Source organism: Eleutherodactylus coqui, chromosome 5 (assembly GCF_035609145.1).
Source record: "Eleutherodactylus coqui strain aEleCoq1 chromosome 5, aEleCoq1.hap1, whole genome shotgun sequence".
NCBI classification, from domain to species: Eukaryota; Metazoa; Chordata; class Amphibia; order Anura; family Eleutherodactylidae; genus Eleutherodactylus; species Eleutherodactylus coqui.
In genome coordinates, this window is record NC_089841.1 from 253548990 (window position 1) to 253570264 (window position 21275).

At 47.1% G+C, this 21275-nt stretch overlaps 1 protein-coding gene across 4 annotated transcripts in view; it reads left to right on the plus strand.

The window, feature by feature from the left end:
- Positions 1 to 21275, plus strand: part of GTPBP3 (GTP binding protein 3, mitochondrial) — a 39709-nt gene that overhangs the window by 9913 nt on the left and 8521 nt on the right. For all 4 annotated transcript variants that reach the window (XM_066604506.1, XM_066604508.1, XM_066604509.1 and 1 more), the window contains 5 exons: positions 905 to 1140; positions 10741 to 10827; positions 11706 to 11908; positions 12096 to 12168; positions 14761 to 14904. In XM_066604506.1, the coding sequence (XP_066460603.1) occupies positions 905 to 1140; positions 10741 to 10827; positions 11706 to 11908; positions 12096 to 12168; positions 14761 to 14904 (743 nt within the window). The remainder of the gene's footprint in view (positions 1 to 904; positions 1141 to 10740; positions 10828 to 11705; positions 11909 to 12095; positions 12169 to 14760; positions 14905 to 21275) is intronic.

Sequence of the window (21275 nt, forward strand, 5' to 3'; positions counted from 1 at the left end):
TAGTAGAGAACGAAAAAAGTGAATAACACAGGACCAAATAATAACCAACAGCTGCATCTTTAATTTTTTAAGAATTAGTATAAAAACCATGGAAAAAATGAGGTGAGGTCCATGGGCATAAGGCCAAACTTACACACTCGTAAAGGCACACGCACAATACATGGCAAGTACACAATGACATTGCATACTTGCTACTGGCCACCTATCACCCATGCACTATCTTGGTGTGCATGTGTGTATAATACCCACCAATATAGAACATGCTGCGATTTTCCTCCTGTGCGTGCAATCTGCAAGGGGAAAAATCTCACCCGCATGCATTAAATTGCCCTGCTGATGCTTATGCATCCCTATGGGCTTCTAGATCTGCGGATCTCCTGCACGGGAGAACGCATGGATTTTATAATTAAAATACGCCCGTGGACATTGGGCCATACTGACTGATAATTGATCCTGTTTACCGTGTTGAATTCAATTTTTTTTAAATAATAAGTGTTACTTTCAATTTATGGGTATTAATATTATTTATATGTTCTATCTCCCTTATTTGCATATAATTCATATTCCACAACATGACAACTAACTGTGCCAAATGATGATTCTTCAAATGATTACTCACTTTGTCATTATATAGAACTATTTTATGTATGTGTCTCAATGCTACATTCAGATTGTATATTCTGCTAGCTGTGTTGTTACTGCAAAGATGCATGGTACATATATCTGCAATGCTAGTTCTTGAATACATGTGTGTGTTTATGTAAAGAGTATATGCATGAAATGCTCGCAGTACGAAGAACAAGGCTTGGTGCTATATATGTTAAATGATAATATAAAGGTTAAAGAATAAAATTCTCAGACACTCCATGAACTGTACTAATCAATAGCTGCCTTCACCTTTCAGTTCATTAAGAAAGTGGATACATCATCATGTAAGAGATACCATTTTTGCCCTCTCGTCTGGTCATGGTAAATGTGGCGTGGCAGTGATCAGGACCAGTGGCCCTTCCAGCCAAGAAGCTCTACACCTCCTAACCAAGTGGCAGGCATTGCCTCCTCCACGACAAGTTAAACTTGCATCAATTTTGTGTCCAAAATCTGGAGAGCTGTTGGACAGAGGACTGGTGATATGGTTTTCAGGTAACTTTTAAGTACAGTTATTCATGCAAGAATTATTTTCCACAATCCGATGTAAACAATATTTAGAAATGCTAGAAGAAACAAAAGGCGTTTTCTCGTCTGTTCTCATTGGGGGACACAGCAAAGACCTTGGGGGGTATAGCTTCTGCCACTAGGAGGCGACACTAAGCACAAAAGTGTTAACTCCTCCCACTAGCTATACCCCTCCTGCAAGCAGCATGCTAGCTCAGTTTTTAGCTTAGTGTCTAGGAGGCAGGACCGTCTCTCCTACTGAGACTATTTTTTATTTATTTTTATCATTTTTTTTTCTCCGGAAGGCCAGGGCATAACGGGGAGGCAGGACTCTACCCGTTAACCCACCGAGGGCGGCGAACAGAGGTGATATGTAGCCCTCTGTTGTCTGCCGGGCCCCCTCTGAAGAAAAGGAGGCACACTCGGCCACCAAACTGAGTGTGACCCGCCAGCCATAGAGCCCCCCTTATTTATGGTCCGGCATCCACTGCCTCATCAAAGGCAGGCGATGATGGGGAGAAGCTCTGCTGGAGCCCGGGAGCCACCCTACCTCAGGAAGGAGGTAAGTATGTGGGTTTATTTTGTTATTGCCGCCCGATGTGCGTTGCGCTGCTTGCTATGCCGCCTGCTGCGCTACTTTGTTTCCCGTTGCGCTGTTTGTTAGCTGCGCTGCTAGTTATGCCGCCTGCTGCGCTGTTACAGGGCGGCTGCGGCTTATGCACCCGCAGCGCCGATGTTTATGCTGCGCCCGCGGCTGTTTGGTGGGCGCCTGCGGCTATTTGGTGATGGCCGTTTGGTGGGCGCCCGCGGCTTATATGCCACGGCGGTATGGTGGGCGCCCCTTTTTTTTAAACCTGGCGCGGTTGTGGCCGCAACTGATGTGCTGCCGGCGGCCGCCCGCGGCTTATGCATTTCTGGCCGGACTCGGCCGCGGCTGGTGTGTTGCCGGTCGCCCGCGGCCATTTTGTTGGGGCCGCCCGCGGCTACTTGTTGGGTGGCTGCGGCTGACGTGCCACTGGCCGCCCGTACTGTCCCCTTCGCGGCTGCTGTGAGTGGCCGTGGCTGCTGTGCTGCCGGCCGGCGGCGGCTACTTGTTCAGCGGCCGCGGCGGATGTACCGCTGGCCTCCCGCGATGTCTCCCCTCGCGGCTGCTGTGCTGCTGGCCGCGCGCCTGATGTGCCGCCTGCGCCTGTGGGTGACGGCCGCGGCTGATAGCACGGCCCCTAACCCCCCCCCCCCCCCCCTTGCTATTGTACGAGAGGTGCATTCCCCCCAAAATTAGTCACCTTATGGACAACATGTATTGGGCCTTGTGTGGAGCAAGGTGTTAAGGCAGCAGTATGCAGGCCAAAACTCTTAAGGAAGTCAAATAGCCGTCGGGCTTCCTTCGGTCTTGTGGTACCCTTCTGAGGAATATACTATTCTCAGGAATTCTGTGAACACGTCGTATTCGCCTCCACCCCACAGAAGCTTACGCTCCAGACGTTTTTCATAACGGCTAGCCTCCCTGGAGTTCCCACCTGCAGCTTCCTACAGGCAGCTTAGGGCGATCTACGATGACAGAAGAGCCGCATACTTTTTAGGCCTCCGCCACAGACAGAAGTGACGCGGGGCGCCCCTCCGGCGGCGCTTTGTAATGCCGAGTTCGTTTCTTTCGGGCGTTCTCTGAACCACAAGGCATGTGTACTCTCTAGGAATGATTGACTGCTAGTTCTACAGCCGTGTCAGTAGGACGTGGCTAGCCCTCTGCAGGAGACAGAGCTCCTGCGGACCCTGGTGGGGTGCAGAACAGGCCACGTTCCTCCCATTGGGGATGGGGAGACTGACCGTAGGAGTGCTCGGTATTCTAAACGGTCACTAGTGTCGGTTCAGGTGTAGAGCGCTGATCCTCAGCAAACTAGGCCCTCCTAGTTGCTTGCGAGACTGATTGTATAGGAAGGTAAAACGTCCAATGGGGTTAAGGCGGACAGATCCAGCGACTCGCTGCGATCCTCCTGCATTGTTCTCCCTGCATTATGACTTGCAGGACAGCGTAAGACAGTCCATACTTGTACTGTCTGCAATTTTAGGGTTCCTCCATCCCTACTGTGGAGGTTTCCTCAAAGGGATCAGTGAGTCTCGGACCAGTGTACCCTTGCTGCCTTGTGCGGTCAATTTTTCTGTACCCAGTGGAGTCACACGGTTACATTGCATCCCAGCACGGGACCAGCCCTAGTTGATCACGAAATGGGCAGATGTCCTAGCTAGCCCATGGGGCCATGCAGAGGCGGACGCCGTGGGCATTGTTGCAGAATCATGGAACCAAACTTTTTCCTCTCACGACCCTTTTTCAAGTTACAGCTAATCAGAGCCGACGCCATGGACGGAGGCTGTCAGCATATACAGCATCAAGGTCATACGGCAGGCCTTCCAACCGTGGTTAACACAGGACTCCAGCATGAGACGGTTGCATATCTCAACAGGTCGTTTCTCCACTGGCGTCTGGAGTCGATGTCCCTTCATCACGGAGGGACGGCGTAGGTGAGATCGAATACCTGGAGGTATACGGGACCTGACTTTACAACTAAGTTGCCTGGTAGAAGGCCCACAACCCTGATGTTTCGGCGCCTATGGCTTCACAGCTCCATCTTCGGATGCCTATTGGGTACGGATGGTACAGGAAGCGGTCATTATCTACCCGCTGTATGGCCTACCGCCGCTATCAGCTTCCACTTTGGTGAGGCATCGGTGGGCACCTTCTCGGTAGTTCCAAGGAACGCTCCAGGGCAGGTTTCTCGGTTGACTACGCCAGAGTACCTCGTGCAGGTAGCATGCTTCAGTCACGCTGGCGCGCTGCTGGTAATCCCGGCAACTCCGACTGGATCCCGGCGTTTCCAGAGTGGACTCTTTACAATGACTCTGCCTTGCAGCAATTCAGGGCGACTATGCCAGCAAGGTCATATTCCCAAGCCGTATTATTTGGAAGGTGTATGCCTCGTCGGAAGCTCCTTGTATGGGTTCTGTTTTTTTCTTCCCTCAGAGGGTGGATGGGGCCGTTACTTTGGCCCCTTTAGGCTCTGTCTGAGCATGCGGGATACCTAGCCATCCATTAACGCTGGTCGCAGTTGAAGGACTGATTGCTTCCTTACACATGCGACCTCTTATATTTTCCCGCCCCCTTGGGTACTGCTCTAGAACGTCCCAAGGTCTTTGCTGTGTCCCCCAATGATAACAGACGAGAAAACAAGATTTTGTAAGAACTTACCGTAAAATCTCTTTCTCGTCTTGTTCATTGGGGGACACAGCACCCACCCAGTCTGGTATCGGAACTGTGACGTATACCCCCTAGGGGAGGGTCCTCGGTGCAGTCGCACACGGTGTTGGAATGAGTTACAGTTCGTGAGTATTGTTGTTGATTATCTATGTTGTATCCAACTGGCTGCTCCTACTGCTTGCACACAAACTGAGCTAGCATGCTGCTTGCAGGAGGGGTATAGCTAGTGGGAGGAGTTAACACTTTTGTGCTTAGTGTCGCCTCCTAGTGGCAGAAGCTATACCCCCCAAGGTCTTTGCTGTGTCCCCCAATGAACAAGACGAGAAAGAGATTTTACGGTAAGTTCTTACAAAATCTTGTTCTCATATGGTTGTGTTCTGTAATGGCTCTTTTACATGGTAAGACAGTCGGCTAAACGACTGCATGAGCGTTGACATCACTACTAAAACTAGTTTCACAGGGCTGACCGTGATATCAGGCCGTGAAACTTAGCCCAATATCGTGCTTGGGAATGTAGGATTTTCCTTTGGATGTGAGACGTTTTTGTGTCAAAAATGACTCCCATCACTTCTGTACAGTTGTGATCCTCTGGAACGGCTTTTACCCGAGTCAGAGGATCGGCAAGTGTTTCCCATTTTCAATGGAAAGCCTCGCATTGCACTCGCATGCATATCACACAGTGTACCATGTGTTTCCTGGCCCCATTGAAAACCATGGGCATGATGTTCCAAGGAAACAACCAAAGTTAACACACACACAAAGTTAACAACACACACACCAATTTTTCCTCTCAACGCACAAATCTCGTTCAATTTTCTCGGCATGGTCGTTAGCACTCATGCAGAGACTTCACCACTGGATCGCTTGGCTCTTGCTGGCTTATTGCTCAGCGCTTCACTTTCTACATCAAGCATTGAGCAGGGAGCATTTACACAGAACAAGAAGCCCGCGATCCAGTGATCGTTTTTATGCTGACTGAATAGTTAGCAATTTGGTTTTGCATTTACACTGCACGATTGTCACTCAAATTTGTTTGCTTGAACGAATTTTGGGCAATATACGTTACGTGTAAATGGGCCATTAGGCCTCATGTCCACTGGCAGGTGGGATTCTTCGGTGGGACTCCCGCTGAGGAATCCCACCTGCCCGTGGACATGAGGACATCACTTACAATTTCGGATTCTCTGCGTGGCCGTGTGGGTCATCTGTCTTCTTTTCCATAGATGTGGGGGGACGTGCTGGCATGTGGGCGGGTCCACTGGCCATTACGCCTCCGCACATGCGCAATGAAGGCTTTATTTTTTTCCGTAAATTTCCTGCTTCCCCGTGGGATCCGCGGCACGCCTGCAGTGGCAGTTGCGGGTGTGCCGCAGATCGGACGGCTACCATTGACTTCAATGGAAGTCGTCCCTGCGGGATCCGCTGCAGAATAGAGAATGCTGCAACTTGTTTTCCGGACCAGAAGCATGCTTTAATTAAGCTGTGGGCGCCCATGATTGTCCATAGGCGGCTTGAATTGCAGAATCCGTGTGGGTACACCACGCGGATTCTGCAATTCAAACCCGCCTCTCATGGACATGAGCCCTAACTCATGATAAGCTAAAACCAAAGTGACTTGTTGTTGGGATCTCCAGCTCTATTAGCTGTGAACTCTGGAAGTCTGGCAGGAGGTATTGAATTGCCCTGACGCACCAGTTTATGGGAGGAGAAGCATTATATGATGCTCATTGACATCAGTAGAAATTATGGGTCCTCCATCTGGTTGCTGAGATGTTACTGGGTCCTGAAAATATGCAGCTGTGTCTTTCCTCTGCAGCGAGGAAGAATTTTATGATAACGTGGACATTTTTTCATGTTGTAACATTTTCATGAGGTGTTCTAGGCATTTCTGATTACCCTGTGGATACTTATGAAGGAGTGAGCAACTATTAAAACCCTTGGGTAATGATAACCTTGCTGGTCAAGGACACGGACCATGGACACCTGAACTTATCTGATAGCTCCTTTACCAGTTGTCAGCAGTTCATACCAAAGATGTCCGGATCCACGCACATTATTTCAGTGTATAACAATAGGTTTAAATGTGGCTGTTCGGGAACAGAAACGCACTTTGAAACTGCTTTAGAATTCTGACTGCTCCCTACTCTCATTCTAAAGTTATGTATGTTTTACATATACTTGGCAATTATACTGGTTTTAAAACTGGTTCAGAAGGTTGCAAAATTAGAATAACTAAAGATTTGTTTATTTTAGAATAACTAGACTTTTAAAGTTTTCCATAATGAGTAGTACAGGTGAATAAGACACGTAACCTATCTTATTAAAGAAAAATTCTTCTTGCAACACTTATGAGACACTTCACCTCCCCACTTCTGCACTGATCTCTCACTCTGCATGTGCTGATAGCATGCATACTCAGAGGTTCGAACACAGACAAATCTGGTTACAGTTGCAGAAGTCTAAGGAAGTGGGGAGCTGCTAGAGGAGAGAGGCAGAGAGAGACTCACAGACTTCTATGGGCCTCAGCTGTAATGTAATTTATCTGTGTACAGATTTTATCAGAACATGCAGAGTGAGTGATCAGTGCAGGAAGCCGGAGGGAGAGAAGTGGCTGATGAGTGTTAAAAGAAACATTTTTTTTTTTTAATGGGATATATTACAGAATTTCTCATATTGTCTTGTACTACTGGTGTATGAAAAAAGTTTGGGTATCCTATAAGAGAGATATTGGCAGCCTAACCAGCATGTTGCGGCAGGCATTTTTGCAATATTGGTTGATGATACTTTATTATCTTCCTAACTACTGATGGTACTGATTTCATACATTGTCATATTTTAAAGGGGTTGTCCCGCGAAAGCAAGTGGGTCTATACACTTCTGTATGGCCATATTAATGCACTTTGTAATGTACATTGTGCATTAATTACGAGCCATACAGAAGTTATCAGAAATTATTCACTTACCTGTTCCGTTGCTAGCGTCCTCGTCTCCATGGTGCTGTCTAATTTTCAGTGTCTAATCGCCGGATTAGACGCGCTTGCGCAGTCCGGTCTTCTTCTTTTCTCAATGGGGCCGCTCGTGCCGGAGAGCGGCTCCGTGTAGCTCCGCCCCGTCACGTGCCGATTCCAGCCAATCAGGAGGCTGGAATCGGCAATGGACCGCACAGAAGCCCTGCGGTCCACCGAGGGAGAAGATCCCGGCGGCCATCTTCACCGGGTAAGTAAGAAGTCACCGGAGCGCGGGGATTCAGGTAAGCGCTGTGCGTTTTTTTTTTTTTTTTTTTTTTAAAGTCCCTGCATCGGGTTTGTCTCGCGCCGAACGGGGGGGGGGCTGTTGAAAAAAAAAAAAAAAACGTTTCGGCGCAGGACAACCCCTTTAAGTAAAGTTTGTCATCAGACTTTTATAGTCTAGTGCAAAACTGACAGCCAGTGTGACGGGAGATGTGTTTTTTTTCTTTACTTATTTTGTAATTTGTTTTTTTAACCTCTATGTCCCCCATGATGTCATATCAGACCTCCTGGGGTCATTCCCAACTTTTTTTTTTTTTTTTTTTTTTTTTTACATTTCAACTCTTCCAATGTAGCTGAGGCAACCATAGGAGCCACAGTTACAGGAAAAACCTCCACCTGTAGTGACATCAGTCACTAACAGAGCTGATCTGGGTCTACTTTGACAGGGAGCACCTGGCAGTCTTGTGATCATCTGTCCGAATAGCAGAATTAACACTTCTGGTTTCTCTCTTCACTACATAGCACTCATTGAGCGCTATGTAGCCTGCAAGAGAAGGTAGAAGTGGTTGAAGAGCCGAGGACCTGACCTGCTTCTGCTACGTTGCAGGAGCAGCGGCTTTATTCCCACGCCATATTTTTTACTAACGCTCAAGATTAAAGCCTAGTACCAAGCTCTGTAAATTTACCATACTTGGTCCTTAATGGGTTAATAAAGTACTTTGGATATGCAGCTAGTATGACTGTTTTTTTATTTTTTGGGTAGAAGTCCACTAATTTATGGCTTAACACCTTTTTACTTTAATTCCATACAAAGAGAAACCATGACACCTTCAGGCTTCTTACAGTACTACACATTATCCACTGTGCAAGGTCTTATAAGAAAGCAAGGTCACTTATTCGCCTGTATACTGTGGGCAGAGAAAAAGCTCTGTTTTTCCTATTGTCTGACCTCATACACTTGACCTGTAAAACTGACCATAAAGTCATCTACCATGATTTGCAATTGAAGTGTACGGCTGTTATGGTCATGTATTGGAATTGTGGATTCTCTAAGCCAGGGTTTACCAACTTCTGTCCTCAAGGCACCCCTATAGTAAGATCATCTGTGGCAGCAACTGAGGCACTGACAATAATTACATCACTAGAAATCCAGAAAACATGACCTGTTGGGGCACCTTGAGGACTGCAGTTCGGAAACCTTGCTCTGAGCCATAACCCTTTTGGCACAGACTAGACTATATTGCGACATTTAAGCAATCTCCGGGTCTGTACTTTTAACCGCTAGACTTTACAACAGGAGGATGCCCAGGTTACAGTCTCTAGAGTAGTCAGATTGGTAGCAGTAGCCTTGAAGTGGCATAGTCGGGAATAGAGCCAAGGGTTGTCCCTACAAGAACTGATGAGACTGATGCATAGTCAGCGGCAGTGCCAAGGTCAGAGCGAACCAGTTGCATGGCTGAGACAAAAGCAATATACAGAAATAAGGCCTGAGATCAGGGTCAGTCGGGAGTAAAAGCCAGGACCAATACCACAAGGAACAAGTGAAAGGACAGAGTATGAACCTCGGCCAGCAGGCAACACCTGGCCAAGCGGTCTCCTGCTTGCAAGGCCTCACATTAGAGGTTTTCAGATAGAATACTATTGATGACCTATCCTCAGGACAGGTCATCCATAATTGATCAGCTGTGGTCCGTCGCTCGGGAACCCGACTGATCAGATTGTGCACCCACTGTCAGTGCCGCAGTTACACAGGTCAGAGCGGAAGCAGCCGAAATCTCTGCTCCGGCCACTTCAAAAGTCGAAGCAGACACTTCCATTCCGACCCCTATGTAGTTATGGTGCTTTCAATGGGAGCACAATCAGCTGATCGGTCCGGGACCTGAGCGATGGACCCCAATCGATCAACTATTGATTACCTATCCTGAGGATAGAAGCAGATACCGAAAAGCGGCAACAGCACTCAAAATACATTTACTGTCAAAGGTATACATACCCATAATAAATACCCTAACCACATTAAATAATTCAAGCTTCTCAGTATATAAGTTAATCAAATCATATTGGCCCATCTACCAACATCCAGGTGACCAAGCTTTCAGATTGGTCCTAACACTAATACCAGGTGGTCTAATCTTAACCTGGGAAAGATGGGTACCTACCTATAAGAATGCTCCTCTCTTGGGACTAAGCTTACAAATAAAACCAAGGAAGGGAGGATACCATTTATATGGTCCAATAGGAGGGACAGAAGTTAAATAGGCGACAGGTGTGCACGACCAGGTGGAGGCAGCCAAAACTTCACAATATTTGTAGAAAAAAGGATAAAAAAGGTCAGCACTTACCAATAGAAATCTATAGGTGCACGTTAAACCATGGCTGCAACATACATAGAAGCAGAAACCAAAAACCGCAACAGCACTCATAATACATTTACTTTTGGAGGTATACATACCTATAATCAGTACTCTAACAACATTAAATAATGCAAGGTTCTTGGTATATAATTGGATCAAATCATATTGGCCCGTCTACCAACGTCCACTTCAGAAGTCGGAAGAGACACTTCCGCTCCCATCTCTGTGTAATTACGACGCTTTCAACAGGTGCACAATCAGCTGATCGGTCACGGTCCCGAGCGACGGACCACAGCGGATCAACTATTGATGACCTATACTGAGGATACACCATCAATAGTATTCTCCCTGGAAAACCCCTTTAACTTTGGGTGCTGTTTGCCTTGGCTGCCTGTCGGTGCCATTCAGATGGAGAAGAGCAGTAAAAGGGACAGGAGTCTGGGCTGCAATGGAGGAAGTACTTGGTTGCCTAATAGTCACAGATGGCCACTCACTAAGACTTGGGGATGGAACCAGGCACGATGAGTAATAATGGTGCCTTGAATAAGCATGCTGGGGTGTATTTTTCCACACTATATACATCTGCCTCGATGTGACTACTACCTTATATTTATAACCTGACATTTACCTATGCAATCCATGCCAGCAGTGTCATTCTTCTTACTATTTTTTCAGAATGATATAATTAGGTAGGATGATAACATGGAAGGAAAGATTCTGATTGACTAACAACTGATTATTTTTGTTACAGGTCCACATAGCTTCACAGGAGAAGACTGTTGTGAATACCATGTACATGGCGGGCCAGCTGTGGTCAGTGGTGTCCTTCAGGCTTTGGGTATGTCCAAGGGATTTGGCCTCCTAAGCAGAACTGTGAAGAACAAGCCATCCACATGCACTGAGGCATCAGTTCATTCTGCTGTTGTAAAGAAGTGTCATGCTGGCTAATATTGTGTCATATTGATAGTTATATATTGTAACTTTTAGTCATATAATGGTGTATTGTGGATCGATTAATGCAACTGATATACTGGAATACTCTGGTATGAATGCTTGAGTATAGAGGTAAAGGAATCGCTCACTTGCAGGCACCTTCTCAAATAATCTAAATGTAGAGGGTACAAGATCTGGAAAGTGTCTTGTCTTACAAGTATTTAAACTTTTTTATGTAAATCGTTTTGTTAGACATGTTTTCAACCTTCTTCTCTAACTATCTAGTGAAAGCTTTGTGCCCTGTGTCTTTCCAGTATTGTTTCTATATTGTTGTTTTTATCACGCAGTCATGTGACAACTAACTCCTCTTCATGTAAAAAAAAAATGTTAATGAGCTGTCATGTAAACTAGCTTAAAATGTTGGGCGTTTGATTGCAATCAAGCGCCTATCATCCCTGTTATATAACATGCATGTCATCAATGTGCAACATGTAAATAACGAGTTTTTCTATAATTTTTTGTTTTGATTCAAAACAATTTTTACTTTCTTGTTTTTGTTAGTTTGTGTATTATTGTAGCTGAAAGTATATCTATAACCTTAATTTATTTATACATTAACTTCTTAGGCCGCTTTTCTACAACTGGATTCCTAATGCGGAATCCGCGATCAGCGTCGGCACAGAGGATCCGCAGCAATTTGCAGAATCCGACCCTGTTGTGTGAAACCGGCCTTTGTTAGAAAAATGGAAAGGAACCTCACACTTTCTTTTTTTCTTTTTGTAGGATCTCTAGAAATGCTACGTCCAGCAGAACCAGGTGAATTCACTAAAAGAGCTTTTCAAAATGGAAAATTGGATCTGACTGAGGTTGAGGGTCTTGGGGATCTTATTCATGCAGAGACTGAGGCTCAGAGAAGACAAGCCTTGCGTCAGATGTCTGGTGAGCTTGGACAAGTCTACCAGAGATGGAGCCGACAACTAATGAGGGTTAGATAAGTACTCAACCTATCCGAAACTGTCACCATAATATTTACGGGACTATGGTTTCAATGTGTGCTTACATGATGTATATCTGTATGTTTACTTACTGTATGCTCCTTATTGTTTATAAGCAGATCATGGATGACCTATTAAATTTGCTGGACTGAACCTCGTGTACTTCTGTTTCTTACAGGCTCTTGCTCACATTGAGGCCTTCATAGATTTTAGTGAAGATGATAATGTAGAGGAAGGTGTTCTACTAGCGGGTAAGAGTTTCCATTCGCCATCTTTATATTACTACAGGACAACCTAATGAACTCAGATAAACTGATAATGTTGTAGACGCACCATGTTCCACAACTGTTACGCACTGATTTGTGATGTTTCTGAAAATTTCACAATGACCAGAAAGGCAGAGACTTCAGAGTTCTCAATATAAAGGGATGGTTATATATATTTTTTAAAAATTGTACTTCCCATATGTAAAAATAATGAAGCATCCTATACTGTCCTCTCCTGGCACCCCACAGCTCCAGTCTCCCTTGTGACAAAGTGTTGACCGGCTGCAGCAGCTCACAATGTCCCATGCAGTTTGCCATTGACTGCAGCCTGTAAACTATTCTTATAATGTGATTGCTTATTTTGACTCTATTTATAATCGAGAGATAGATAGATACTAGAGCTGAGCGAGCCTGCTCGGTAAGGTCAGTTACTCAAGCGAGCATCGCTCTTCTCGAGTAACTGCCTTCTTGTCTGAGCGTGCTCTGGGTGGGTGGCAGGGGGGAGAGTGAGAGAGATCTCTCTCTACTCCCCACCGCCCCCCGAGCACGCTCAGACGAGAAGACAGTTGCTCGAGAAGAGCGATGCTTGCTTGAGTAACTGACCTTACCAAGCGTGCTCGCTCATCTCTAATAGATACATTTTTTTTCAAATGTTACTAAAGAACTTTTTTTATTGTATAAAACTTTGCCATGCCATCCTAATGTGCAGTAGATTCTATGGAGCCAGGTGAAGGACATGCATGCTATGGGTTCCAACTTTTGAAGCCTGGAAAGAGTTACAAAACATGTGGTGCAGTGTGTGTATCCTAGCAGTTTTCTTCTATAAAGCCACGCCCTTACATCTGTCCCCAAAGGGTTCACAAGATTTGAAGTCTATAACTCTCAGCATACCCTGAAAATCTGCATTTGTCAGGGCATGCTGGGAGTTTAGTCCACCCAGAGATTCAGTAAAGGACTACAGGTTCCTTAGCAGAGCAAACCGAAGCACAGAAATCTCTGTTAAGCTATGAATTGCAGTGATACCAGATAATAAGCCAGAGCAGCCCCTCCTGAGCTCTCCCTCCATGATAGACCATGTCCTTTCAAAGTCTCCAGCTCACCAAATCGGGTTCCCCTTTCATTCTATTGCTTTATCACCCTCTCCAGCCCCATGAACAGTCTCATGTACCTGTACACTAAGCCACAAAGCCTCAGAGGGCGTCTGTGTCCATGACATCAGTGGAACGTGCTTAGATTTGACAGCAGTGTCATATGGCCATAGTCCTTATAGAGAAAATGGTACACTTGCAAAAGTGAGTAAATTGGAAATTTGTACCATATAGTCTTGAATAAATGCTGGTTTTGGTTTCCCAGCAAGGCATGCCGTAAATGCATCCAAGCTCTAGGACTCTCAAATAGGGATTTTTGGTTGCATGCTCTGTTGCATTCAATAGAGAGGTGACCATGTGCTGTTTGCTTGTCAATTTCCATAACTCCTATAAACGTCAGTGGGAAGGCTGAGCAAAAGCACCAGATTTTAGAACCCCCCCCCCCCTCCCCCCCCAAATTCCTAAAAGCAGCCACTTTTGCTTTGCCATCTCTATTGAGATGTTATGAAGATAGTTGAGTCTCCTTTACATTGAATGCAATGGAGCTTTTGGCCTGGAATCTCATGTTTAATGAGTGTTCTGCAACTGGGACCTGTGCTTTTCAGGAATTTATTATGTATCTTTTTAGATGTCCATAATAGCAATAATGCTTTAAAGTGCTGCAAACAATCAGAATGTCCTTTCAAATGGCTAATTTGTTTAGCCCAGAGCTTCACTGTCAAAAGCACCTTAGCTGCATTCAAGCCGTGACATTAATATTTTCAGCTTGCCTAATTAGAGTAAAATGCATTGAAATTAAGATCTTTCACAACTAAAGATAATGGTTATGGGGTATCACAGGATAGGGAATAACTTTCTGATCCATGGGGTCCAACTGCTGTAATCCCCATGATCCTGACAACAGGGATCCTGTAGTCCTCCCATGAATACAACAGTGTTCCACATGTACACTTCCGCTCCGTTAATTTCAGCGGCAGTGATGTAACTTCTCAAGTTTAAGCACTTGGCAATCTCCAGTTCTGCCATTTTAAATTAATGTAACAGCATGCACATGCTCGACTGCCTCTCTATCCACGTGGGGACCTTCAGGACCTCTATTCTCAAGATGGGTCTATCCCAGTGATGGAGAACCTTTTAAAGACCAAGTGCCCAAACTGCGACCCAAAACCCACTTAGTTATCGTAAAGTGCCAACACAGCAATTTAACCTGAATGCTGAGGCCGAGCGCGATATCGGGCCGTGAAGTTTGGCCCGATATCGCGCTCGTTCACATTCGATGTACTGATAGGTGCAAGGTGTTTTTATGTAAAAACACCTCCCATCACTTCGGTGAGGTTGCGATCCTCCGGCACGGCTTTCACTGTCCACTACAACTGCATAGAGTGAAAATGTGAGGCGAAGTAGACTAACATGCACAAACCTCCCAGTATAATTTCCCAATAATACTCTCAAGGTGGTTAATGTTTTACTTCTTTTATGAAACTGGTAGTTGATGAAGTGGTTGAAAAGCTCCAGAAAGAACTGGAGGAGCATCTTGGGGACAACCGGCGAGGAGAGAGGCTGAGAGATGGGGTACAAGTTGTCCTGACAGGAGCCACCAATGCAGGAAAGAGCAGTCTGCTCAATGTAATAAGTGAGTACTGAGCTGTTCTAAAATACGTATACTTAGAGAAGAAAACCAAGACAATCCTATGTAGGCTAGGGGCGGATTTACCATGAAAATTAGCCCTAATTTTATTTTCATTTTTACAGTTCTCTGGTATATAATGTAACTTTTTTCCTTTGCCCTCCAATTCGGACTTCATGCTTGGGCTTTAATGGATACAGCAAAAGCTTAGCTGTGTTGGAGAGGACGTGTCGGCTCTTCTGAAGTGTCCATTTCCCCCAGTCGTCTCCACGACAGCACCAACTGAGATTGCCTCCTCCTGGTAGGACAGGAACATACTGAGAGGTTAAAAGCTCCCCCCCTTCCCCACTTTCCTCAGTGTCTTCCTGTCCTGCCAGGAGGCAGGATCGCTGAGAGGAGCTGGTGGAGAAGCCAGCGAAAGTATACAGGCGGATCGGAAGGCAGTGGCTCACCCTGTCATCCCTTCGCAGCCAGACGACTCCCGGGACGCCACATGGGGTGGTAACCCCCGGGCCAGGTTCCTCCCGCGGCGGCCCATGGGGGGTTCAAAGCGGGAGCCTCAGTCCCCCTCGTCCTCCGGCAGAAATTACAGCGCGGCGCTCCAGGAAGCCCTTTGACGGCAGGGGGCGGGGCGCCGCATCTCACGTCCAGCGCGATGACGTCATCACGTCTGCATTAGGAGCGGAGGGGGCGGGGCTTAGCGCAGGAGCGCGAAAATTCAAATAGGAACCTGAGAGAAGCCAGAACACCAGCACTACAGGTCGCAGGGTGTCTGCAGCACTGGTATAAAGATGAGTGCTCCAGCCCCAGAGACAGCTGAAACCTCAGCCTCAGCGGCCGTAAGTAGCCAGTGCGGCAAAAATACAATGCAAATATCCAGTATGTTGTATATGGAAAAATTGCATGTTTACCCGCAAAAATGCTTTGTTTGTCAGGGGGATAAAAAAGACATCCCCCCCAGAACAAAACTGCGAAAATGCGTGGAATGCAGGACGAGACTGCCAGCCACGTATCAGAGGCCTCTATGCAAGGCATGCGTGGCTAGGCTAGTCAGAGAGGAATCGGGGGGATTCCTGGATGACGTTAGGAAGCTGGTGAAGGAGGAGGTGCGATCAGCTCTAACGTCACTGCCGACACCGCCAGCAAAACGCCAGAAAAAGGCGTATGTTCCCGAGGAGCCTTCTGATTCCGAGAATTCCATCGGATCAGAGCAAGAGGAACAGGCGGCCGAGGAGTCCTCAGAGGAGGAGGACTACAGGAAATATTTGTTCCATCAAGACGAGTTGACGGAATTAATTAAATCAGTCAGGGCTACATTAAAAATGGAACAGCCCAGAGAGCCACGGACTCTACAGGATGAAATATTCAGTGGACTTGGGGAGAGGCGTAAACATACCTTCCCGGTCCACAAAAACATCTCTAAAATAATTCAGAGAGAGTGGAGTAGACCAGACGCAGGTTCCTTCTCCGCTCGAGGCGTAAAAAGGAGATACCCCTTGGAAGAGGAAGCTTGCGCAAGCTGGGACGAAATACCTAAAGTAGACGTCCCGGTGGCCAAGGTAGCCAAGAGGACGACTCTTCCCTTTGAGGATGCCGCACAGCTAAAAGACCCCATGGATCGCAAGGCAGAGGGACTCCTAAAGAAATCATGGGAGGCAGCGGCAAACATCCTTAGGCCAGGGATCGCAGCCACTTGCGTGGCGCGGACCCTGGGGGTATGGTTAGAGCAGTTGGAACTACACCTGACCAACAAAACACCAAGAGATCAGATCCTTAACTCCCTTCCCATCTTGCGCATGGCAACTAACTTCCTAGCGGACGCCGCGGCCGAGACCGTCAAGCTCTCAGCAAAGGCCACAGCCCGCTCTAACTCAGCCAGAAGGGTGTTATGGCTGAGATCATGGTCAGGCGACCTGGCCTCGAAAAACAAATTGTGTGCCCTCCCATTCTACGGCCAATTTCTATTCGGACCGGACCTAGACAAAATTCTAGAAAAGGCGGCCGTCAGGAAAAAAGGGTTCCCTGAGGAAAAGCCACAGAGAGCGAAGACCTTTTCTCGGGCCCCAATGCAGCAGCCCGAGGCCTACCGAGGCAAGGGCAAGACAGGCCGCTGGAGTTACCCCAAGGGGGGCAGAGGAAGGAATATCCTCTTCAACCCCCACCAGGGGGAGCCGAAGCAGAGACCCTGACGCCATCCCCGTAGGGGCAAGGCTGGGGAGCTTTGCGGATCAATGGGCCGCAATCTGCGGGAGCCCATGGATCCCAAAAATCCTACAGCACGGATACCGGATAGAGCTAGTGTCCATCCCCAGAAGGAAATTTATTACCACGCGAGCCCCAAAAAAACAGCTACATTTACTAAGGCAAAGCGTGCGCGACTTGCAACGGTTAAACGCAATATCCCCCGTACCGCGAAACGAGGAAACCCAGGGCTATTATTCCAGGCTCTTTCTAGTAAAAAAACCCAGAGGGAAACACCGGACGATAATAAATCTGAAAGGCCTGAACACCTGCGTCCGATACAGGAGATTCAAAATGGAAACCATCTCCTCGACAATAAAGTTGATCCCCAGAGGAGCCTACATGGCGTCCATCGACCTAAAGGACGCTTATTTTCACATCCCGATCCACAAAGATTCTCAGAAATACCTGCGGTTCGCAGTGGACATGGGCAGAAGAATGGAGCACCACCAATTCAGATGCTTGCCCTTCGGGATATCCTCAGCCCCCAGAATCTTTACCAAGATTATGGCGGAGGTAGCCGCCCACTTGAGAGAAAAATCGATTCTAGTAGTACCCTACCTGGACGATGTTCTATTAATAGCAGAGTCCAAAAAACTCCTAACAAAACACCTGGAGACAGTACTAGAACTTCTCCAATCGTTGGGATGGATTATAAACTGGGAAAAATCCAGCCTAGATCCCGACAAGCAGAAGACGTTTCTGGGAATAACTCTCGACTCAGAATCGCAATGCTCCTACCTACCCGAGGAGAGAATACAAAAAATCTGCAGAATAGTCAAAACTTTCCTACGAAGACGATTCTGCACAATTCGGGAGGCAATGTCTCTCCTAGGGAGCTTGACATCATGCATCCCAGGAGTAGCATGGGCCCAGGCCCACACCAGAGCCCTGCAGGCCGTAGTCCTATCCTCATGGAACAAAAGGCAGTCCTCGTTAGGGGCAAGGATGTACATCCCAAACAGGGCAAAAACATCCCTGCGTTGGTGGACATCCCCAGAGAACCTGCGGAGAGGGGTTCACTGGCTACAAAACCCAGCCATCCACATCACAACAGACGCAAGCACTTGTGGATGGGGAGCGCATGTGGGGAACCAATTCTTTCAGGGTCCCTGGCCTCAGAGGATAAAAGAACAGTCCTCAAATTTCAGAGAACTACAGGCAGTTTGGCAGGTTCTACAGCAGTTGGGCAACTCGCTACAGAACCAACACATAAAAATACTGTCAGACAATGTCACCGCGGTCGCTCACATACAACACCAAGGGGGCACAAGATCTCCCCCACTGCAAAGCATCGCACAGAAAATCTTTCACTGGGCGGAGGGCCGGATCCTCTCGATCACGGCAACCCACTTGAAGGGGACACTAAACGAAAAAGCAGACTTCCGCAGCAGGAAGCAAATAGACCCAGGAGAGTGGTCCCTCTCCCCAGAGGCATTCAGAATCCTAACCAACCGGTGGGGGACCCCACAGTTGGACCTCTTCGCAACCAGAGAGAACACAAAAGTAGGCAACTTTTTCTCCCTCCGGCCAGAAGATCGCCCGATAGCGGTAGACGCCCTAGGCCAGGACTGGGGTCAAGGACTGGCTTACGCCTTTCCTCCCATACCACTAATTCCCAGGGTCTTACAGCACTTCAGAACCCAGGGATGCACGCTAATCCTGGTGACCCCCTTCTGGCCGAAAAGAAGCTGGTTCGGTCTTCTGACAACACTGAGCGTCCAGGACCCAGTCACCTTCCCTACCTGGACAGATCTTCTATCGCAGGGGCCGCTGAACCACCCCGGCCTAGACAAACTCCATTTAACGGCATGGCTCTTGAAGAATCCTCGCTAAGAAAGAAAGGATTCTCAGAGAAAGTAGTAGAAACCCTAATGTCCAGTAGGAAAAAGACGACCCACCTGATCTACCAGAAGGTCTGGAGAAGGTTTTCCTCATGGAGACAGGGAAGGGATCGCGGGGATTCTATCCCCGACACTCCGCTAATCTTAGAATTCCTGCAGGAGGGCTTAGAGATGGGCCTCTCCCCGAGCACCCTAAAAGTCCAAGTTTCAGCCCTTAGCGCCATCTGCGACACAAAATTCGCAGACGACAGATGGGTCCACAGGTTCCTAACAGCAGCAGCTAGACTACGCCCTAGGCCCATAAACCTGTTCCCAGACTGGAACCTTAATTGGGTTCTAGGGGCCATGACAGCGGTACCATTCGAACCTATCGAGGCGCTACCTATAAGAATGCTTACAATCAAGACCATGTTCCTAGTAGCCATCACCTCCGCAAGATGGGTTAGCGAACTACAGGCCTTGTCCATCCGCCACCCGTTCATGAAATAAGGGTAGCAAAGCAGCAAAAAGGTCCATAGCCAGGTGGATCCGTCTGGCCATCATAGAATCCTATAAGGCCCTCGGGAAGGAGATCCCGTTAGCTCTTAAAGCCCATTCCACAAGGGCAGTAGCGTCCTCATGGGCCGAACACAGTTCAGCCTCGGTCGAGCAAATTTGCAAGGCCGCAGTCTGGAAAAAACCCCACACGTTCACTAAACACTATAGGGTAAAAGTGCAGCAGGACGAGGACATGGCCTTTGGCCGTAAAGTCTCCTCGGCAGCGATCCCACCCTAATAAACTTTAGTTGGTACGTCTCAGTTGGTGCTGTCGTGGAGACGACTGGGGGAAAAAGTGGATTATACCCACCTGATAATCAGGTTTCCAGTAGTCTCCACGACAGCACCCGTACCTTTCCCCCCCCTATAAAAGTAAAATAATAAATTTAAAAAAAACAAAAAAAAACCCCGGTTAGGGGAAGAAATTTAAGTTTAGCTACTGCCCCGGCAATTCGTTAGAATCCACTGAGGAAAGTGGGGAAGGGGGGGAGCTTTTAACCTCAGTATGTTCCTGTCCTACCAGGAGGAGGCAATCTCAGTTGGTGCTGTCGTGGAGACTACTGGAAACCTGATTATCAGGTGGGTATAATCCACTTTTTTAGTATTCCCCATAATAACAATGGAGCATTGTTTCTTAGAATTCTGCAGTGTACCGTTCCGCTGATATTCCTCCTGGAAATGTATATATAAATTGATAACTGCCTGCTACTATTGCTTGTTTCAAAGGGATGTGTTACTACTTGCTCTGACATTGTTCAACTGTTAACCCAGGCCTGCACAACTTGGCAGTAGATTAGGGGGCCAAAATTTTGCAACACGTGGACGGTCACATGACCACATTTACTGAAGGTGCACAATCATACCACACTGGCTGGCAGCGGTAAAGTTCAGACTTTACTGCTAGTGACTAGTGTGACGTGGCTGTGCCGTGGACTCTAACATAACTGATGTCAAGAGGCTAGCGACTAGCCTCTTGAAATCCTAGTCATGTCACGTTCTGCGGGCCACCATAAACGTTCTGCTGGGCTGCATGTGTCCCACAGGCCGTATGTTGTGCAGGCCTGTGTTAACCCCTTAGTGACATCTGACATACATGTACGTTGGATGTGAGCAGGATTTGTGTGGAGCGACCTCAGGTACCAAGCCCACTGCATATGCTGCAGTCGTTTTTTAACCATTTAGAAGCCAAGGTGCCATTTATTTGTCTTGGCAGCCTGGCTCCTTGTAAAGGTTCCCAGGGCTGCCATAGATTTTTTTTTTTGTCTATCAAGCCCTGTCTGCAGCGGTACTTAATGGTATTCTTGAAAAAAAGCCATACACTTCTAGTAAATTCCCCCTTGTTATGGCAACAGAATTGTTGTGGAATTTGCAGCACTTCTTAATGGAAATATGTGCCATAATCTATACAGCACTGATTTCTCCTCTTACGAGTTTGAAATCCATGTGTGGGAGAAAAAAAAGTGACATATCCCTTCTCGATGTGGATTTGTGTCGAATCTGAATCGGGAAATCCGCACTCTGATTTGCCTTTTGGAAAGTGCTAAATCTGCCTGCAGATCTGCGGGTTTACGGCTGCATAATTATGGCAGGAACCCACTTTCCGAAGTTTCTGAGATTAAATCCATGTCAAAAAAATCTGACACCACTTCCGCCCCCAACGAACTTTCCCTGTTTTGTTGAAATGCTTTTTGTTTGGCAATTTGCTTTTGATATTATGAGAATTTTGTAATTAGAAGATAAACGACATCCAAGCTT